At 35.7% G+C, this 21747-nt stretch overlaps 1 protein-coding gene across 1 annotated transcript in view; it reads left to right on the top strand.

Annotated features, from left to right (window-relative positions):
• Nucleotides 1–21747, top strand: part of TMPRSS7 (transmembrane serine protease 7) — a 616461-nt gene that overhangs the window by 590897 nt on the left and 3817 nt on the right. Inside the window, exons 15-17 of the mRNA XM_044072510.1 lie at nt 10250–10421; nt 10775–11043; nt 19647–19783. Coding sequence (XP_043928445.1) covers nt 10250–10421; nt 10775–11043; nt 19647–19783 — 578 coding nt within the window. The remainder of the gene's footprint in view (nt 1–10249; nt 10422–10774; nt 11044–19646; nt 19784–21747) is intronic.

The following is a 21747-nucleotide window of genomic DNA, read 5'->3' on the forward strand; positions in this document are numbered from 1 at the left end:
GAGAACATGCAAACTCCTCATATGGCCAAAGGTCATGATCAAACCTTCTATCTTGTCCATGGGAAATGGAGGCCTTAACCATTACATCAACATGGTGTATTATGTTTTACTATTTTGTACACCATAAGAAGAAATAGTTAACATCAGACACTTACAAAATTCCAAATACACAATGTAAAGAGTTGAACTGAAAGCAAGAACAAGCTGTTCAATTAAGCACACCACCTTCACAGAGTAAGGAAGTCCGGAAATTGCAAAAGAGTTCAATGCAGAGAATCCTAACTGGCTTCTCCTGGTGAAGGTAGTTGAAAAAACAGAAAAGGATCTACATGAGAGAACAGAGAAGACAGATGAGAAGCTGGGTCAGATGAGAAGCTAAACAAAGTTGCAAGTTCAGAAAAAAAAAAAAAAAAACATTATCCTTTCTGCCACACTGAGAGTACACATGCATATAAAACACCTGTGTCTAACACAAAGCAAACATGATTAATCATAACATTCTACTGTATAGTTAAAGGTAGATTTTTTGAAACCAAGTGCAATCATTTTGATAACTATATTTCTGTAATGCAGTATTTATTTTATTTTTTTTTAATAACAAGTCGATGTAGTATGCAGTGCATAGTTTAAAGAAGGAGAGTTTCCATTAAAAGCATGCATGTCATGTGCTCAGCCATTATGTAGGAATTGTAGAAAATATTTTTAACAGGGAACACCATTCTTGTGTCATGCCACTTTACTTTGCCATTCTGCTCCACATTTTGGAAGTATTTTATAGCTGGTAGAACACACACAAAAATGCACCAGTCTACCTTTGAAAGGATGCATTTGCTCACTAGAAACATCAGTGCAACATTGCTGAGTTCTATCCTTGTACAAAAGCTAATAATCCTGAAATGGTATCTCAGGTGTAAAAGTACCGGTATGTCACTTTGCTCCTTTGCATTTGCAATAACTTTGGCCTCTTCATTCTACTCACCAGAATTTTCTATAAAAACTAATTTTCTGTTACTAAAACTAGATTCTGGAACTATGTCCCACAACCCATAACAAATTCCTTGCCGCTACATTATTCACCACACGGGTGAAGTCCTGCTTGTTCTGTGAGGCAAAGTGATAGGATTATGTTGAAGTAACCTTGTGTATAATGTGAATTACTAAACATAATTAAGTGTTTATTGAACTTCTAGCTTGGAACATGAAACTAATCATGATGGAGAGCTTATCCTATATATATATGACTGGCTTATAGCCTGTTTTGCTTTTAAACATCATATCTGTTTACACCTTCGCTTTTTGCTGTACTATTAACGTCTTATGTACCAGTGCAAAATGTACTGCTTTATAGACTAGGTTTTGTCTGAAAATGGGCCTTAATGGTTCACCTACTTGCAAAATAAAATTAAAAAAAAAACAAAGTTGGGAATGGGCACTGTTGCTATGTACTGCACAAACTATTTACTTATTTCTGAAGTATACTGTATGTTTTTGTTACATATCTACCTGCCATAGGAAGGGGGTTAGCAATACTCACATTGTGTGTGTGTGTGTGTGTGAGTGTGTGTGTGTGTGCGTGTGTGTGTGTGTGTGTGTGTGTGTGTGTGTGTGTGTGTGCTTATATGTCATGGATGGTATGAGCTGCAGCATATTGTATAACAGCTGATATCTTATTTATTGTGCTACAACTCCATGTGCTGTACTGGATTGGGATTACATGTAATTTTTCTTTATCTTAGCTCATGAATACACTGTGCTAATCAGGGCCAGCCTTAGCAACTGTTGGCCCAGTTTGGACCATTTTGGAGGGATCTGTGAGTTCACCTTTACCTACCAACCCATCCCACCCCCTTTCATCTGTTGGTCTCCCTGACCTAAGATTGTTTCAAATAATGTATCAAAATGAGTGTGTGTATGTAAATATATATATATATATATATATATATATATATATATATATATCAAAATACTGACAGTTCAAAATGCAGAAACTCAAAATACTGACACCAAAATGCCAACATTTCATAACACCAAAAGATCAAATAGCAGACAGTTCATAATATTGACAGATCACAATAAAGAATTCATGATACTAGCAAAAAAAAAACAAAAAAAAGACAACCACATCGCACAGTAAATAACTTGCAAAAAACAAAACCAACAAAAAACTCAAACCCATAGCAATACCATTGAGCAATGTTTATCTGAATAGTGGTAGTGGTTATAGAAAGTATTTTTCTAAGGCAAGGTGCAGAGTTAGGGTTTGTGGCAGGGGTAGGGATTAGGCTGAGGTTAGGGTTAGCATGTTTTAGCAAGGTGGGGGGCTTGCTGACAAAAAGAAATGATATATAATTTATTATAAGGAATGTGTTTACTAATGTAAGCTGAAACATTTACTGGCTGCATTCTGAAAAAAAGTGTTTGATAGGCATTCAGGGAAGATTCTACAAGTCAGTAATGCAATAGTAGTGACCATGCTAACATTTCCAAAGTTCCTGTTTAGGAATAATTCTAGAAGTCATCATGCTATATTGGATAGAAAACATGAGGCAATAAGGCTTCGTGGGGAAGATGAGCAAAATATTCCTGAAACAGAGGGTTTCCAAATCTCAAATGCAATATGTCTCATAGAGCCAGAAAAAATAGTTTGTTGTGCCCAAAAAAGTCTACCAATGCCAAATTTGAGGTAAGTTTGACCTCCCAGGCCAAACACAGCCACAAAGCATTCTTTAGCTATGTTCACAGCCTCAAAGGCAATACACAATTGTGTGCAGAGCTCATTATAAATGGAACCATCTATGCTGAGCCAGAAGATATGGCAAACCTCCTGGCTGATAAATTCAGCTTCAGCTTTACTCCTCTCTCCCCATCAACCTTCCCTCAAGAAATATCATCAAATATAACTCCCCCTACTATCACGTGGGAACAGGTCCTTAATGTTCTCTCTTAGACTAAGAACACTCCATCAATGGGCTCAGACAATATCCCAAGATGCCTTCTAAATAGCATGAAACATGATCTATCTGTGCCCCTGGAATTACTGTTTAACTGTAGCTTCCAAACAGGCTTTGTGCCTTATGAATAGAGAAAGGTAACAGTCATCCTCATGCACAAAGATGGACCATCTACAGATCCTGGTAACTACAGACTCATAAGTCTCACCAGTCTTATATGTAAAGCCATGGAAAAAAGTATCATGGAGATGATCAACAGAGATATAGTAAACCTCCAGACACTGGACCCAACCCAGTTTGGTTTCGTCAAGGGCAGATTATGCCTACTCAACCTAGTGGACTTCTTTGAGAAGGTCACCAAAGCAATGGATGAGGGCGAAATCATTTACACTGCCTACCTTGACCTGGTCAAGGCATATGACACCATACCCCACTCGGGCATAGTTGACAAACTCGACAGGTTAGGTACAAACCTGTATGTCACCCGGTGGATAACCAACTGGTTCACAGACAGGACCCAGGAAGTTAGAACTGGGGAGTCCACCTCTACAAAGAGGCCAGTCAGAAGTAGAGTCCCTCAAGGATCAGTCCTTGGACCACTCCTTTTCGGCATTTACTTCTCAGAAGTCAAGGCCAGTGTCAGTGGTCTCTGGCTGACTAAATTTGCAGATGATTGCAAATTAGGAGGTGTCATTGAATCTCACACTGACACAAATGATCTCCAGGAGGGGCTGACACAGATAAATAGCTGGTATCAGAGCCATGGACTAAAACTAAATGGCAAGAAGTGCATGATAGTATCCTTTGGAAGTCATCCATCCCATTTAATGATCATATTGGCAACACACCTTAGAGTTGACCCAGTAGTCAGGGACATAGGGACACACATAGATAGTAGTCTAGCCTTGGACCATCATGTGTCTACAGTGGTGAGGAAATTATTCTATTTGCGCAACTTATAAACAAAGGTATGGAATCTAAGTCCAAGGAAGTCATTGTTCCACTGTATTCGGCATTCATCACACCTATCATTGAGTACAATGCCCCCTTTGGTATGCACCTAACCAGGCATATCCAAAAATTGGGAAAGTAGAAGGAAAAAGGTCCAAGGACTGGATAAACGCTTGGTTTACACCTCAAAGCAGTAACAAAAATAAAATAAAACAGGTTGACCACGGCTGAATAAACTTCCAAGTTCCAGGTTCCAAGAAAATAGAGCTTTAATGAAAAAACAAGAGTAAGCGCTTTCGCGATTCAACAACTAATCGCTTCTTCAGACTCATTCAAACATACATCAAGACAATAAATTTAAATCAAGGCACATCCAATCAAAGAGCTGTTTCTCTGTGATGTCATGCAATTCATTAAAAACAGAAATACAGTATATAAAAGGTTCTTGTTAAAAGCATATGTTATGTTAAAAACAGAAATAAAACTGCTTCAATGTTTCAGTGGTCTTGATTTCAGAAAGGGTTTCAAAGAAACTGCACTGTTTAGCCCAGAGGGCTTATCTGCCTGAAGTTGCAAAATCCATTTTTGTTCTGCCTCTTCCACTTTGTTCTTAATGTCCCCTCCTCTGTTATTTTTCTTAATGATTTCTACCACCATAAAGTTAAAAACATGTTGTGAGTTCTCTGCTTGTACATATTTAGCCAGAGCGCTAGTATCTTTCTTATTAGCTATGTCTCTTAGATGCTCAAGAACACGTTCTTTAAGGCATCTATTAGTTTTGCCTATATAAAATACAGAACATTTAGTGCAGAAGCTAAAATAAACTAGGTGGTGTGTTTTACAATCTGCATAAAAGTTAACCTCAATGGTGAAAGTTAAGGTGGGGTGTTGATAGACAGATTTGTTATACAAATAGTTGCAGGCCATGCAGTTTCTACAAGGAAAAGTTCCTATTCTTTGTGATAATGCTGGCTGTTTTAAAGTGCTTGATTTATAACAGAGTTGTCTTTTTAGAGATTTCTTATTGAACGAGTATGTCTCTATAAAAAGCATTCTTAAGTTAATCGCGACTCGTAGATGAAATATAGTAGGTGGGGTAAACTTAATGAATGGCACGAATTTAGATTTAGAGGGAACCATGATTTAAGAAAACATTCCATTAAAGTACATTTAAATCAGAGTAGTACATATAGAAGGGCTTGTTGAATAGTAGGGTAGGTAAAGTCTGTTATAATTTTATTTGTTAATCCATAGGAAATGTATGGGTGCGATGAAAATGTATGTTTAAGATACTGAGGTTTAAAAACCTAAGAGGCAAAATGCTATGATATTTATACATTAAATATAACAACATTTTTAGATTAGTTGGCACATAAAATGGGCATCTGTAATATCAATTTAGATAAACAAAGAAAGTTATTTATTTATTTGTGGCAACACAAGGTAAAATGATATGACTGGGAATTAATTTTGGTATAGCAATGTACATAAACAAATCTATGCGTTTTGTGTAAGTTGATTGTTAAAGGCTTTTTAAATGCAGGTTTTTAATATGATTAATTGATGCTTTAATTGAATAATTGAATGTAGAGCTTAATATAAAAGCGTTGTAAATTTAAAGCTCTTTGTCTGAGGAAAGGGAGGCATTGACTTTCTCGAAAGCGCTTATTAAATTTGGTTTTTAACATATCCTGTTTGGATTATTTCAGTTTTACACCTGCTGGTTTTTCGCTTTTTCAGATGATATCACAATGTTATTTTGTCTTGATAAATGTGCAAAAGCAGCCTTTAAAGCAGAAAACTGCAGCACCAGAAAAATATCAGTTTGGGACAAGAATGTGATATAAAAGAACTTGAGCAAGAGGGAGTGTATAAATGTTTGGGAAACTGATGAAGAATCAACAATAAAACAAGAAGAAATGTGAATAAAACTTAGTAAGGAATACTTTAGAAGACTTAAATTCCTCATGGAAACAGCGTTATCTATGAACAAAATCCAAGCTGTAAACCAGTTTGCTCTTCCTGTCCTAACTTACAGTTTTGGAGTGATTGATTGGCCCCAAAATGTGTTGGATAGATTAGATAGGAAAACAAGAAGGATGCTTCATACTCACTAAATGAATTATAAAAATCAGTGTATACCAAGATTATATATGCTCCGTTCTGAAGGAGGAATGGGTATCCTTGAAATTGATTACATGTATAGATCTGCAACCTTGGCACTCCACACATATTTGCTGACCTCACAAGACCCAAACTTAGTGAAAGTTTTGAAACATGAGGAGAATAAATCTAAGATGACTTCTCTGCTTAATCTAGCAGAAACATATTGGCGTCAAGCAGGAATGGAAATCAAACTAGAAGTAGATAAAAATCAGGCAGCAACTGAATGTGCCAAAAAAACAAAAGAAAGAATATAAGGTGAAGAACCAGATGAGAAGGCAAGAAATAAGCAAAATACATAAGTATACTTGCAAGTATAGACACATTCTGGAAAAAAACTCATGTTGATCAAGAATGAATGCAGGAATGGTTAAAGAGATGAGAATTCAAACCAAGAGATGAAAGGTTAATATTGGCAGCACAAGATAGTGGGCTACGTACACGTTGGTTTACAAAGTCTATTGAACATGTGGGAGAAACAGACAAATGTAGGTTTTGTAAAACAGAATTGGAAACAGTTGCACACCTCATTGCTGGGTGTGACATACTAATGGCAGAAAGACTCTACTGAAAGACATAATAATGTGGCAAGTGTTGCACTGGGGATTGTGCAAACATTATGGTATTGAAGTGGCTGAAAAACACTGGAACATGAGCTACAAAACCTACAAAGTCTACATCACATGGGATCACCCATTACCAACAGTTCAAAAGGTAGATGCTAGAAAACCAGATATAGTGGTCCATGAAAAGAAGACAAAAGTAGCATTGATCATTGAAATTGCCACACCCAGTGACTACAGTGTCTTGCATACAGAGAGACACAAAGTCATAAAATATCAGGATATGCAGGCAGAAACAAGAGCAATGTGGAAGAAAGATACCCAGACAGTTCCAATAGTAGTAGGAGCAATGGGTCTTATAAAAAATAATCTACACTTCTACTTAGATATGTTACCAATACATGTAACCCTATACGAAATGCAGAAGGAGTCATTACTGGGCACATTGCAGGTGCTGAGAAGAGCACTTCTGGATGAAATCAATGATTGAAACAATACTAATTTCATGAACTTTAATCGTACTTTGACTTAGGAATGGGGTCCATTCCCTTCATAGTATTAGAAACCCAAAACACTTGGAGAAATTAAAAAAGGGTGGTGGCTGTGTATGTGGTGGGGTGACAGAAAGTGTTGACTGGCTACGTAAGGTTTCCATTAATTGCTTCGGGATTTTTTTCCCATGCTGTCTGTGCAGTAATCTTAAATACATGCTACACAGTTACAGTCCTAGTAATTTCATTTTTGACATGAATCACCAATTCATCAAGAAAAAGAAAAAAAGTGCACTGAGCACAGCCATTGCTTCATTATTCCAAGTCCGACATCAGAGTGACAGACAATAACCAGGTGCACATGTACTGAGAGATATCCTAGTAATAATGAAGTTTGCGTGGCAGTATTCATCCCCCATTATACACACTGACAGTAAAATTCCTGATACATGTATCACCTTAAAGTTTGGTATTTAAATACCTCTTCTCTACTGCTGTTTATTCAGCTACTGTCTCAGCGCGGTCCTTTATGCTAATCGTTGCTGTTCATAGAGGTTAATCAGAAACTCCATTTGGATTAGAAACCACACTCGGTATCATCAGTGGTTTGTACTATACCTCTGTGTAACTAGACTGCTACTGTTTACCTTTCTTACTACCTTCTGTCTCTGTCCTTCTTTGCAGTGGATAACATGTTACTGCTTTTTAAGTTTTCATTGACATTATAGCAATCAAAGCTAAATTTACTTTTGATTGTTTGAAATACCTGGAAGCCATGACTGAGCTGGGGATATTATTATTATTGTTATTATTATTAATATTATTATTATTATTATTATTCCCTTCACAAAAGTAGTCACTTTTTCTATCAGTTTGGCATCCTGCCTTACTGCTATAACCCTTAACTACTGCCCTATAACTACTAGAATGGTCAGCATCAGCCCTTTTTTAACAGGTCCATCTTCCTAACACTGGCAGCCAGTCATGACCCAAAAATAGCTGAAGCAGACAATACAAAGATTTTGACCCCTTATACTAAAACATTTTTAGACACATGGTTCCATTAAAATAAGTTACCAATCTTAGTGAAAGAATCACATCCATTACAACAAGGACAGTATACTTACAATAATTAAGCAAATATGACAAACCTGTGTAATCTGCACTGATTTTCAGAGTTCAAGCTACAAGTAAACAAAAGAATGATGAAAAGAAAAGGTGTATGTGAAGGTTATAGGTAACACTATCTGTCAGCTGCTAAACTGTGACCAAACCTTTGTGCACCACTGTGTCTCATTCTGTCTGCTACAGTTTTAACACTATTTTTGTTTCTTGCTTACATTGAGTATTCCATTATGCACACGTTAAAGCAAAGAACATGAGTCAAGGTGTTCACAGATCACTACAATTTTCAGACATTTCAAATGCTGAGCACTCGCAACATTGATGTGAAACTGGTTAGGCAATGTTGCATCCAAATGGCAAAAAATGCTCTTTTATTGATGTGCTTAGCAAAGATTGAACTTCCAGCTTGCAACAGTGCTGTGCCTTTTTTGGTTTGTTAAAATCAAACAGAAATATTTCCCTATAAATAACAGGCAACTTTCAGATGCTGTTCAAATATTTAAGAAGCCAGCAATAAGACAGAATGAATAGTCTGGGTGCCCATAGGTTTCACAGACTAAGGATTCTTGAAAACAATGACAAGAAGTTAGAACCCTGTTCTAAATTCTTCCACTTGAAAGTACTTTAGGACATTCCTTTTTTTTTTATCAAAGATCCCAGAGGAACTATTTTAAATCCAGTAATTATGTTTTATGTACTTGATATTAATTTACTAGGTAGGTTTTGTGCAGGAGATAGTAAACACATTTGGGTTCTGTCATTTCTTCCTTAACATGGAGTTAGTGAGTTTTTATGTCTCCTTCTCCTTCTTCTGTAACTGTCTGCCCTGACTTGCTTCAGCTCAGGGAAGATAGGTTCTACAATTAATATCCTTCTTATTTTTTGGGCTCATGGAAAAGCAGTTATAGTAGCAAAGGGCACATCACAGCTTGGTTATATTGTGTCTCTCGATCTTCAGCGGAACCATGCATGCCTACTTCTGCAGACTGCAGGGAGGGCTGCACAGACAGAGAGAGAGAGAGGAACACAGTATGACGGGCCCCATGTACATATTGTTTTGTAGGGCTGGAATGCATATGAAGTGTTAGGTTATTAAACTATATGTATGAGACTGGTAACATAAAAATGATCAGAATGATTCACATATGAGATTGCTTATGATGTTTTAAATTATTCTTGTGATCCAAATTTGGGTCAGGGCTCATTAACTGAGTAACAGTGCATCAGAACAGCATTACTTTCATTCAAATGAATTGCCATGCATTGGCAGAGACGAGTTACAACTTACAAGTAAACATTCCAAAAGTTATATCTTCAGAAGGGATGAAAAATGACATTGAGTGGTATGAATTTAGACTCTGGTTGTTGTTATACAGTCAGTATAATGACCGGTATCTAATTTATCCCTAATTCTACCTAATCTATTATGCAACTGCCAAGCTGAATCAGTGCTATCTGCTAGAAAATTTAGTGGCACATTTAAACCACATTCTACAAACGTTTGAACCATGAGCAAGCATTAAGCAGCCAACTAGAAGCATAGTAGATATGCTGCTGAGTGAAAAAAAAATAGTCCAGTAAGTGTCATAAATTCACTCTGAGTAGGCCGTGTTCAGAAACCTAGCCTCATGGCATAACATCTGGGTTGCCACTATCATAACCAAACACCAACATTTTAATGGATTTATAAAGATAGTTCAGTCTGTTGTACTGTAGTTACTTCCTGATGATCTAGACTAGTTGTGAACTACAAGGGATTTTATGTTTCATCTCCTGTTTTCCCCAAGAGATTCTGAAATATACTTCTGGAAAGGCCACTCATGGATGTGAGCAATGAATTACTAATGCAGTATTGTGAAAAAAATCCAGTTTTAAATAACACAAGTCACACTACCATAATTTTTACCTGTGATATGTGAGTGTATCTGTGTGTGTGTGTTTTATTATTAGTTATTTTAAAAGTTCTGTACTGAAATGTTGCAAATGCTGTTTTATTCTTGTGAAGGTTGTGGCAGCAAGATGTATGTTGCAAATCGCATTGTTGGAGGCACAGATGCAGGAGAGGGTGAATGGCCTTGGCAAGTGAGTCTTCACTTTGGTGGAACAGCCTACTGTGGTGCATCGGTAATTTCAAAGGGATGGTTGCTGAGTGCAGCTCACTGTTTTCATGCAGACAGGTAGAGAGATGTTTATATTTGCTGCACTATTTCTCTTGTTTTTTTTTTTTATTTAGTTTCTCTACAGACTTCTTTGTCTCAGACACACACTTGATACGTCTAGATTCATTTCTAATGATTGCCATAGGAACCTGTTTGATGGCATGCCAGACATGAATTTTACTATCCTATGAATTTGTCAGCCCATAACTAAAATTGTTGCAGTCGTAAACAAGTTACTTATTCATTGTCTTTTGCCTTCTGCCTTTGTTGTATCCTGAACACCATTATTACATTTATCAAAGTATTTGTAAATAGCTACCTCGCATGAGCAATATGAATGCTATGGCTTTATCATTACTTTTTGTCTGCAGGATGTCTGACCCTACACAATGGAAAGCTTATTTAGGAATGCACAGTCAAGGGCATGCCAGATTCATCTCAGATATCAAAAGGATCATTGTTCATGAATACTACAATGCACAAAACTTTGACTATGATATAGCAATATTACAACTCAAGTCGACTTGGCCTGATACAATGAGTTCAGTGATTCAACCAATTTGCATTCCTTCCCAGTCGCAGTATATTCGCAGTGGTGAGAAGTGCTGGGTAACTGGCTGGGGAAGAAGACAAGAAACAGGTGAGGGAAAACATTTCTGTACTGAGTATACAAACTCACTGCAAAGTGCACAAATGTCAGAATGTTATTGTTAGATCATCTTAATGCAGCTACATTTTCATTAAAATAACTTTACAAATGTTTTTTTTTTTTATTGCAACACATGACTGCTGGAAAATATTGTGGATAATTCAGACCACCTGAGAAGATTATTTTACATTTCCCATCTTATAGTGCATAATAATATCTTGTTTCTACTCCACCATCAGATCAAGCATCACTCTGTCTGATGAAGCTGATACCTAAAAATTCCCTAAAAAATAGTTTAACAAATGAATGAAAGATATCCTAGTATTCCATGAATCCCATGCTATCACAGATTACTAAGTCTTAAAAAAAAAAAAAAAAAAAAAAAAAATAGCCAACCCCAGTATAGAGCACCACTTTGTTTTCTATTATTAAAGTAGCACTTTTATTTTATAGCATCAATTAACAAAGGCAGAAGTACAGAAGCACAATGGTAAAAAGATACAGTGTGCTTCAACCTCATCCATCCGAATTCATTCAGTGACAACAGATAAATATTATATGAAATAATGGCAAACACATACCTTCACGTCCAATTGCTTTTATGTCCTCTGGAGACTGTAATGAGTTTGCCATGTTAAACAGACCATTTTAAAGAATGAGTGTACACAGGACTATAACGTGTGTGGCAGTGCATAAATTGTGACAAACTCATAAGCTGTTTGTTTTAATGATGTGCATGCACAATCCAGAACCATCAGCATAGGTGTCATGATGCAAACAATAGAAATTATGCACAGTAGAAGGTATCACAGGGAATGGAGCTGTAAATATCCTAAGGATTATAATGTGAGCAAGTCCAGGGAACTGAATTCAAATGTGTGATTTGAAATAGTTAACAAAACTCATAAGCTGGCTGGTATGATAGTTAAGCAATACATTGGATAAACAGTGCTATAGTTCTGTATCAGAGCTATACAACTACACTAAACATAGTGATGGACTTGGACTCATTGCTTTTCAGTCAATAACTGAGGTTGACATCGTCGCTGACAAAAGGGTAAACATAAACACTCTTAGTAGCTTTATCTGTTGCATTCCAGGCTACCAACCCTAAAACTGTGACAGATCACCTTTGTAAACTAATTTAAATCAATGATAAATTAATGTGGCAAAAACAACTGTATGTGCTCTATAATTAGGTTTCAATTACTTTAACATGGATAATGAAACTCAATGAAGACTTAGGAGAGGTTGCTAAACTGTCATAACACTTTATAGTTAGTGAATAAATGGCAAAAAGAAGATGGAAGGTCACAGTCTCTTCTTAAAAACACAAAATTTATTGATAAACACAGTAGATAAAGTTTATCAATAAATGTGTTTTTAAGAAGAGACTGAGACCTTCAGTTTTCCCTTTGCTGTTTTTTCACTTTTTAGATTATAGTTAGTCTCAGTGACTGAATAGCCAGAAAGGATGTAATGGTGTCATGCAATCATGTAAAGATCAAATGAAAATTCACTTACCCTTACTGTAATCAAAAGTTCTGTTTTTAATCTAACCCTTACTGTAATCAAAAGTTCTGTTTTTATCTACATCTCATGAACATCTTCCCAATTACTTTTGTATCTCGTACCTAACTCTCACCTACACTTACCTTACCTCTTACCTATGTCTTCCCCTACACTCCTCTTGTTATGTATGTTAACCAGTTTTACTTTTTTTTCTTTAGCCTCCTGGTTTTTTTTTTTTTTTACCTCTACAGCTTAAATGTGATGTATTCTGTTCCTATTGTTTATTTCACTTCCTAATCTTATACCTTCTATTCATACATGTTTTATTCATACTTTTGTTCTACTCTTCGACTTCCATTTCTTCAGTTTTAATCCTGCTTACACTAAGGTACAATGTGTCATACAAATTATGTCAATCCTAAATTAATTTTTTTGATTACAGTGCATGTAATATTGGTTGCTGTATATTCCACCCCATTCCACTATGTCAAAGGCCTTTCTAATATATGACAGTGTATCTGAAAAAGGTCTTTGAACTAGTATATAAACCTGGATAACACATGCAAAATAAATAAAAAATACATACTTACATAAATAAATACACACATTTACAGATAACTTGTCTAGGCACTTAGACTTATTCAAGTGGGATCTACCCACTCAGTGTATATAGTCTTACCTCCCAGTCCAAAGAAGTAAGGAGCACTGGCTGTTAGCAACAGCTTAGATTCTATAAAGGAATATAGATTCTTCTTCAGTATTTCATTCATTGTATTTCTTCAGTAATTCTCGCCAGTATGACACTTCCCCTTCTCTTCCTATTTTCTATATCATCAAGTTTGACCTTTATATTCAGCTCCTCCTTTAATTGCGAACCTGGTTCTGTTCCATCCTGATTTTCTCCTGCTTAATCTTTAACTTTTCTTGCATATTCAACATATCATTCTAATATGCCAATCTTCCTTTGTTACTTTCTCAGCCAACCCTGAAACACCTATGTTTTTAAGGAGTCAGGTTAAGCAATTTGAGGATTTGTTTTCATCATCACTCTGTCCAAGAAGCTCTCCATCAATTTCTCTGGTTGATTGTATGTCAATCCTCTTTCCACATCAATTTTGTTAGATCATATAGCTAGTCTGAATTGTAGCAAACTGCAAAATACTGATAAGACAGGTAGGCAGTGACAGAACTTCATCCCACCATGTTGGGCTCCATGCCATGTTCCCAACGAAGTCCAGCAGGTTTTGCCACAGTGGTACTTAGTCTGTGAACTGTTTTACCTCTCAAAGTGCACACCAATAACCAGGCATGCTTCAAATATTTAGGAAAAATATAATTTATTTGACATTTGTTGACTAGTAAAGTCCAACTGATCTAGAGCCCTTTTTGAGCGGAGGCCCGGAGAGAAAAGCTGCACAACAGTATGTAAAAAATATCCACAAGAGTCCCATTCCATAGCGCATGATATATCCATTTATACATGTCCAGTATGGTCAGAATTCATCAACCAGTCTACTTTTTTTTCTTCACATGCCGCCTTGCTTGAGGACTCATGGGAAAATTAAAGATTGGCATCCAGTTGCATCCATACCTCTTATTTAATGCTCATTCAGAAGTAAAAACAGAAAGGAAAAGACACTAATGAGTGACTAACAAGTCTGCAACACCCCTCAATCAAATGTGCCCTTATCTTTGCTACCTTTTGGTATTTATCTGTTCTTTATTTGTTCACTGTCCCACTAGCTAGTGCAAACAGTTCCTGTCTGTTATTTCCAGATAACATACACTGAGTTTGTTATTAACACTACTCCTATCCTCACCAGATTCCTTCACAGATTACTTCTCAGTGCATCTATCGCCACATCTTCTTTGGATTGTACAGCCTACGCCATGTACCTTATGCACTCCCTGTTTCTGAATTACACAAGCCTTGGATACTTTGTGAACACTGCTGCAGACTAGGACACACATCTCGTGAAAGCGTCACCTCACTCCCTCGAAAACTCTTTCTGGCTGTACTGCTTGACCATCACATTCTTCATTACATTTTGTCCTTTTCTTCCTAAGGAATGCCGATCCAAGGAATAGAGGCAAATAAGCAATGTGCCTTCTGTTAATAATATTGTTCTTAGCTTCAATCTCTGGGGCAGTCATGACTTTTGTAAATTTTTTGTCTCATTAACTAATAGCTAATTAATCCTAGCTGTGTAAGTTCTTTGACATATACCCCTTCTGTGATATAGCAAGGAAGGCTTAAAGAAGCATATTATCATAATTTTGATTTACTGCACATAACTGTGAGTTTTCAGACTAATATATATTTTGCAGCACATGTATTACAAAATGGTAGAGCAGGTTAAAATGTTGCCTTATTTTGCCTAATATATTAATCTCTAACAAGAAAAGCATTAGTCTAAGGGCTTACTTGTGGTAGATTACCTTCCAAGCCTTAAAACAAACTTATATAATCAATCCCCACTCCTATTCAGGCTCCTAGTGCATATCTATAACACTTAGAACTAATACAATATCATAGATTGGTTTCAAACATGTCCACATTGTACATCAGCCTAAGGTACAGATTATAGTCTCATATCTGACCTCTGGCCAAAAGCCTGGAAAAAAATAATCTCTCAACAATTTATTGAATTTGTGGAAAAATGTGACATTCTACCACAGTGTCAATATGGGCTCCAGTCCAAATTTAGTACCCAGGCAGCTATATATTCATTCATAGGTCCAATATACTCTAATATGGAATAGGGACTCATATCACGATCTTCATTTGTTGACCTTAAACTTGCATTTGAGAAAGTTATTTATACTTTTCTGCTCCAAACACAAGCTAAAGTGGAGTTCTGAAGTTGTAGGGTGTGATTTTATTATGGTGTTTGGCAGCATCAGAAAGGATGGCATCTGGTTGAACCAGTTTGTGAAGAAGAGATCTTAGGTGTTGTTCAACTCTGTAGGTGACTGAGAGCCATCTGGGTTTGAAGAGGGTGCTGAAGTGGTGTTCCTGAGGAGGGGAGTTGGAATGAATTTACAGACTTTGTTTTCATTGTGCTGTAGAGTGGATGAGTTGGTTTACAGACTGTGGCTGTGATTGAGAACCCATATTCAAGTTGAACTAGGGAGAGTCCTTTGCCTGTTGCAAGTTGATAGGCAGAAGTACCTCAAGTTAATCAACAAGTAGTTATGTGTTTGCTTGAACCATAATCTTTTCTTTTGACTATCAAAAAAAATCAGCACACTGGCTGTTTTGCCAATTAACATATCTAAACAAGTCTTTTAAAAAGTGAACCTAAGAGATTGAGCAGTATAATGTAATAATACCTACACTTAAGATGATTTACCTGTTGTAGCCCTCAACTCACTTCAGAAAAGTGTACATGAAAATTCACTGTGGTACAAGGACAGAAACAAAATGCAAACTAAACCAAATTCAGCATTCAAACATTTTTTTAGAGAACTGTATTTATTCCATAGAAAGACTATCAACAATAGGACCACAAACTGTTGCAGACCAGTTTCAACTAACACACAACTTTCTTTAGTGTAGAAAAAAAGCTCCATAAAAAGAAGCAAACTTAAATAATGACATTAAATCTCATGACTATGGTCAATTAAACATAAGAAATCATCTTCACAAAAAAAAAAAAAAAAAATAGACATAGCATGTTTGATGTTTGTGAAGGCATAACTATCCTTTATGATTATTTGCCACAAGAAAATCTTTTGAAGTAATGAGAAAACACTATGCATAAAACAAGTAAAGTTGGTAAAATATTGAAACATTTGTGTGGTTATTTTATAATCAGATGTGAACCTTGGCTCTAGATGATTGTCAGCATTGAAGTTACACCTCAACCTCATGTGCAAAAATGGGCAAAGGGGTGATGGATGGATGGATGGATGGATGGATGGATGGATGGATATTAGTCTCTTTTGGCACCTAATGACCAAAAGTATGATAACAACTAGATTCAGAAATGTTAGTTTAAACTGGCTGGAAACAAGGCTCCTACGATGACTATGCAAAATGTACCCATCTAATCTAAAATGGGATGCCAACTCATTTTGTTAGGAGCAACATTTGATATTCAGTCAAGCCCAACAAGCTAGAAATGTGCAATATCAAGCCATTTTGTCTGGACAAAAATGTGATACTGTGACCAGTCTCGCAAACTAGAATGAGCTGTATAGTGTTACTGAGTATGTGTAAATAATGCACTGTTTTCCCCTGGCTACTAGTATCATTGAAATTCTCTGTTATTCTAATAGTTTAGAAGTTTTCCTACATAAAATGAGCCTCTAAAAAGTACTATGCTATGTTTATTATCCAATCAATGGAACAAGTTATTAGAAGCATGATATTACATACCTTAAAAACATTTACAGATGAAAATGTTCCCACATATCTATCCTCACAGTGACTGAAAATAAAATGTGTTGCTTCTTCTGCTCGTCTAACACATGTGAATATCATTGTCAGTCAGTTATGAAGGAACATGAAGCTGTAGAACAACCATTTTAGACATTCTGTTCTATAGACTGCTGAACTCTATTGCCTGCCACTGTCAAACAGACTTGAGACAAGACCTTGTCACAGAACTCTTTGTATTGTAAATTATCCATTTTATGCTAACTGGCCTGGTGTCCAATGTTTTTGGATACTTGCTCAGATCATGGCTGAAAACAATCTTTGGATAAGTCCACTTTCCTGACTAATTAATATTAATAAATAAAATACAGATATAAAATGTTTACATTACTGACCATGTCTAATTAACTTTATTTATATTGGTAGTATTCCATACTGCTAATCAAAAATATCATCTTTTCTACATTCAGGGATGGCTTATGTGTGATACTACTTCATCAGTTGCATATGTGATTTTATTTCAAACAATTTTGCATCGTACTGACATTAAGCATTAATTAACATTAAGCATTTCTTTTGAATTAGCAAGATTACTTGGTAAGGGGTCTTCCTTCAATTCAGCTGCAAGAACTGACATAGTGGATGCTATTAGAAGCTTAAGAGAATAATATCATTTATTAAACCTAGTTACTTTAGGGGCAGAGCAAGGTAAGGACATCAAAGATTATATTGTTTCTTTAAAAAGCCTAGCTTATTTAATCCACTGTTATTGCAAGAATTTTAAGTATCTGTGAAAAAACTATTTGTGAGTTGCTGTTGAAAAGCCCTAAGAAATGTTATTTTGAAATAACATTAGATAAGAATATGATGCTCAAGCAATTACACTCTAATAAGCATATCAAAATAGTAAAAGTCGATAAATAGAGTATGGTAGTTTTTGTTACAGGCTATGGTGCAAAAATGCTTAATTTAGTAACAAACAGTGATGAATATGAGGTGATGTCAAAAATCGTATAAATTTATTGATTCATGTATATAGGAATAGCTAAAAGAGGAACTCATAGATATAATGTTAGCTGAGCATGTTAGAACTGAGAATGCTAGAAACAGTTCTATTTTTAGGTTGCCAAAATTGCAAAAAAAAAATTTAGACCCACCTTTAAGGCTATTAGTAGCAAGTAAAGGATCCAAGGCAGAATCCGTGGGCATTTTTTGTGAAGAAATTGACAAGGTTGCATGTACCATTCCCTCACTTGTTAAAGATTATTTTGGCTTAATTGAAAAGATTATAGACTTAGCAGTATGTGTGAAAGATATCTTAGCAACTATTAATGTTAAATCATTATATTCAGTTATACCCAATGAAGACAGAGACTGCAGTGATAGTACCTCTTTTTCTGGTGCATAGTTAATGAGTTTTGTAATTCTACCAAATAGATTTTGTTGAATTTACTCATACATAGATATTATAGGTCTTCATAAAACCACAAGATAATCTAATTATATAACTATTTAATTACATCCTAAGCAAATGTATATGTTCCACTGAAGATAGTTTGCTAGTTTGTTTTCATGAGTATCTTTTTCTGCATCATAGTTTTCATTAGTAAAGCAGAAGGATGATGACCTATTTTAATGAGTTTGAATTTAATCTCTATTTTAATGAGTTTGAATTTAATCTAAGGGTAGAGAGGATGGTATTAATGTCTGTGTTAATTACTGAGGGAACAGAAGGTATATCCAAGGGCAGAGAACAGAAATATTCAAGGTTTGTCAGAAAGATATTGATTCTCCTAAATTAATTTTGTTGTATTTCTTCTAAAACGTTACAATTTTAAAAGTGCACTTTAAATGTTGATTAAAAGTAACTCATTAAGCAAGGGAAATGTGTATACTAAACATACTAGTTTAAAATATTTACTAGGCAAATCTGTGTTTTTGAGCTTCATGGCTGCTGAAGTACTGATGAATGATAGTTTAGTTACAAAGGCATAGTTGTAATAGTAGGGCTGTCTGCACCACAGGAAACTCCAGTAGGAGCAGTTTTTTTTTCCTGTCATGCAAAGACTTTTTTCTAAATTCAGCATTGATGAACTGCTCAGTTCTGGCCACTGAACAACTTAATCAGAAAATCAAGGGGATTTGTCTGGTCACAAGCACAACACCATCTACAAGTATGCATCCAAGTCCTGTAAGTTACCTCAACTGAACCAACCGATGCATAAATGTCTAATGTTTGTGACTGTGGCTATAGCTATAAAGTGGGGTAAGACTGCTTGCAGAATCTGACCCCATTGCATACCACTTTTTGTGGCTCATATAGCTCTCTGATATGCTGCTGTATAATTTGCCAACCCTATTCCATATCATACAATGTTACTGCATAAAACTCACATATTCTGAGCTGAACTGAATCAGAATAACCCTTTGGAAACACCACAGTTTAGTTCAAGTGATAATGCACAATGTCACAATTTTAACTAGCCAGCAAGTAAGGTAGCAACTGATACTTTAATATGTACATAATTGATGCAAATTTCCCATTCACTTACTTGTTGCTTCATTAACTGTCATTATGGCTTTCTGTCAGTTGACTGTAGCACAGTATTTGCAGTGCAATAAGAAAATATCCAAAAAGTACAGCACATTTATTAAGAGACCCATGAAAAGTTCAGTTAGATCTAATTTTGTTTTTACATAGATGACAAAGAACCTAGCATTCTTCAGGAAGCTGAGGTGGAGCTTGTAAACCAAACAATATGCCACTTGACGTATGGGCTCATAACTCCTCGTATGATTTGTGCTGGACTTATGTCTGGAAAAAAAGATGCTTGTAAGGTAAGTGATAAACTCATATGCTACATGAAGATGTGCCAAGTAAAAGATAGGCTACATTTCTGTGAAATAATTCTATAAGAAACATAATTAAATATTATTGTCATTTTTGCATTTAGCTTAAATGAGTGCATTTTTCTAAATAATAATAGGTTGGGGTATACATAGCCTAAATTAGGTTATTAAGTTTCAAGAAAGGTTCTTGCCTAACATGGAGGAGGTGCATCATGGTGCCTTAGTGTGTCATGTGATGGAAGTTTAGCAGCTAAGTACTGTGCACGTTTCAGTAACAGGAGTTCATCTTTAGGTAATTGGAACTAAGATACAGAACGGTTCATCTTGTAAGCATTATTGCACAGTAGCTTGCTAATGAAATACAAATGGAAAACTATTGGAGTATCAGCTAAATCTAAAAAGAAGAAAAAGGTAACTACTTCAGCTTCACATCTATGCCAGTGGGAACATGAAGACACAGAAATGGGGGGCATTTTACCCCACTTATTCTCCACTGCAAAAGCAGATAATCAAAAACTGTTTCAAGGAAAAATAATTAAATTTTTACCCAAAATGTCTGGTGATAAAACAGACAAACCTATAACACACAGATGTACAGTTTTTTTGCAGAATCCCCATATTTTTGCCCCATAATTCTGGTCCATTTTTTCATAAAATTGTAGTTTTCTGGCAAATAAGTGCCAACTCATTAAAGACTGAAGTCAGAAAATAAAGACAGACATTTGAGTTAAAGACTTCATACCCTTCAGAAAATTCATGCTAATGTAAAACATGTTATTCTATCAACTTTCTAAGTTTGTAAGAGCAATATTTAAAAATTGTCCCTATTTTTGGGCCTTTGTTCTACTTATGGCTTTGTCCAGATTTCTTGCTCTTAGAAGTTGAAAGGTATGAGCAAACCCTCAGAGCTACTTCAAGAGCTTGCTTTGTGTGATCCTGATGCTGCTAACTCAAATCCCTTGCAACAGCTAAATTAACATTCATTCAGCCTTAAACAACTATATTCTGGATACAAATTGTCAGAAGTAGATGCTTATTAAAATTAACTACTCTAACACAGGGTAATACAGTTCCTAATAATATCAACCTGCTTTGGAGAAGCAAATTCTGATATATCTGTTTGGGATAACTATTTGCTTATTAAAAATGATTCACTTACATCAGTGGTGCTGTCATTATCTACTTTAAAACAAAAATTATTCGGGGTAAAATCTTTAATTTTATTGCACAAAGAAGAGTTTATTTAGCTACAAGACTCTCAGATCAGATTGGAATCTGATTTCTTTAACTCTATGTCATGTTTTCAGCCAGTGTCGGATCTTAGTCAAATGGGGTCCAAGGTAGGGTAATGGATAGGAAACCCCACACACGTACAGCAGACCCCCATAGCCTTTCCATGTGCCGTTACTTGGCTATGTCTCCCCATTTACCATAAACATTGTTCAAACCTGTCAGTGCATATACTATTGTCTTCTTTACTTCTACAATGATTACACATAGTTGGATTTAATTTAAAACTTTTATTTCAAATTCTATAGCACAAACACTGATATTCATTTGTTAAACAAAACAATACAGTCTCACAATGGAAACAGACTTAACATTAAGAGTAAACTTCTTTGCCCTTGACACTCACATTCATTGAAATGGTATTGAAACATATATTCAAAGAAAATGCACCTGGCCAGTGCCAGATTAAATTTACCTTCGCTGTTTTCAAACTATAGGCCCCTTGCACACATTTCTTAGGACCATGCATACATGCATGTGTTCTTTGATTCACCTTCTCGATTGTATTAAATTATGTTCCTTATATAATACAGCACCACTTGCTAGAGTGTGTTTTAAGTTTTGAACATTTTTCCAGTAAGCAGTCAAAAAAATTGCATGAACCAATACTGACAAAACTGCCCATTTCAGAAAATTTCAACCATAAAATACCAGTCAAACTT

Source organism: Protopterus annectens, chromosome 5.part0 (assembly GCF_019279795.1).
Source record: "Protopterus annectens isolate FY-2018-M chromosome 5.part0, PAN1.0, whole genome shotgun sequence".
Classification (NCBI taxonomy): Eukaryota; Metazoa; Chordata; order Ceratodontiformes; family Protopteridae; genus Protopterus; species Protopterus annectens.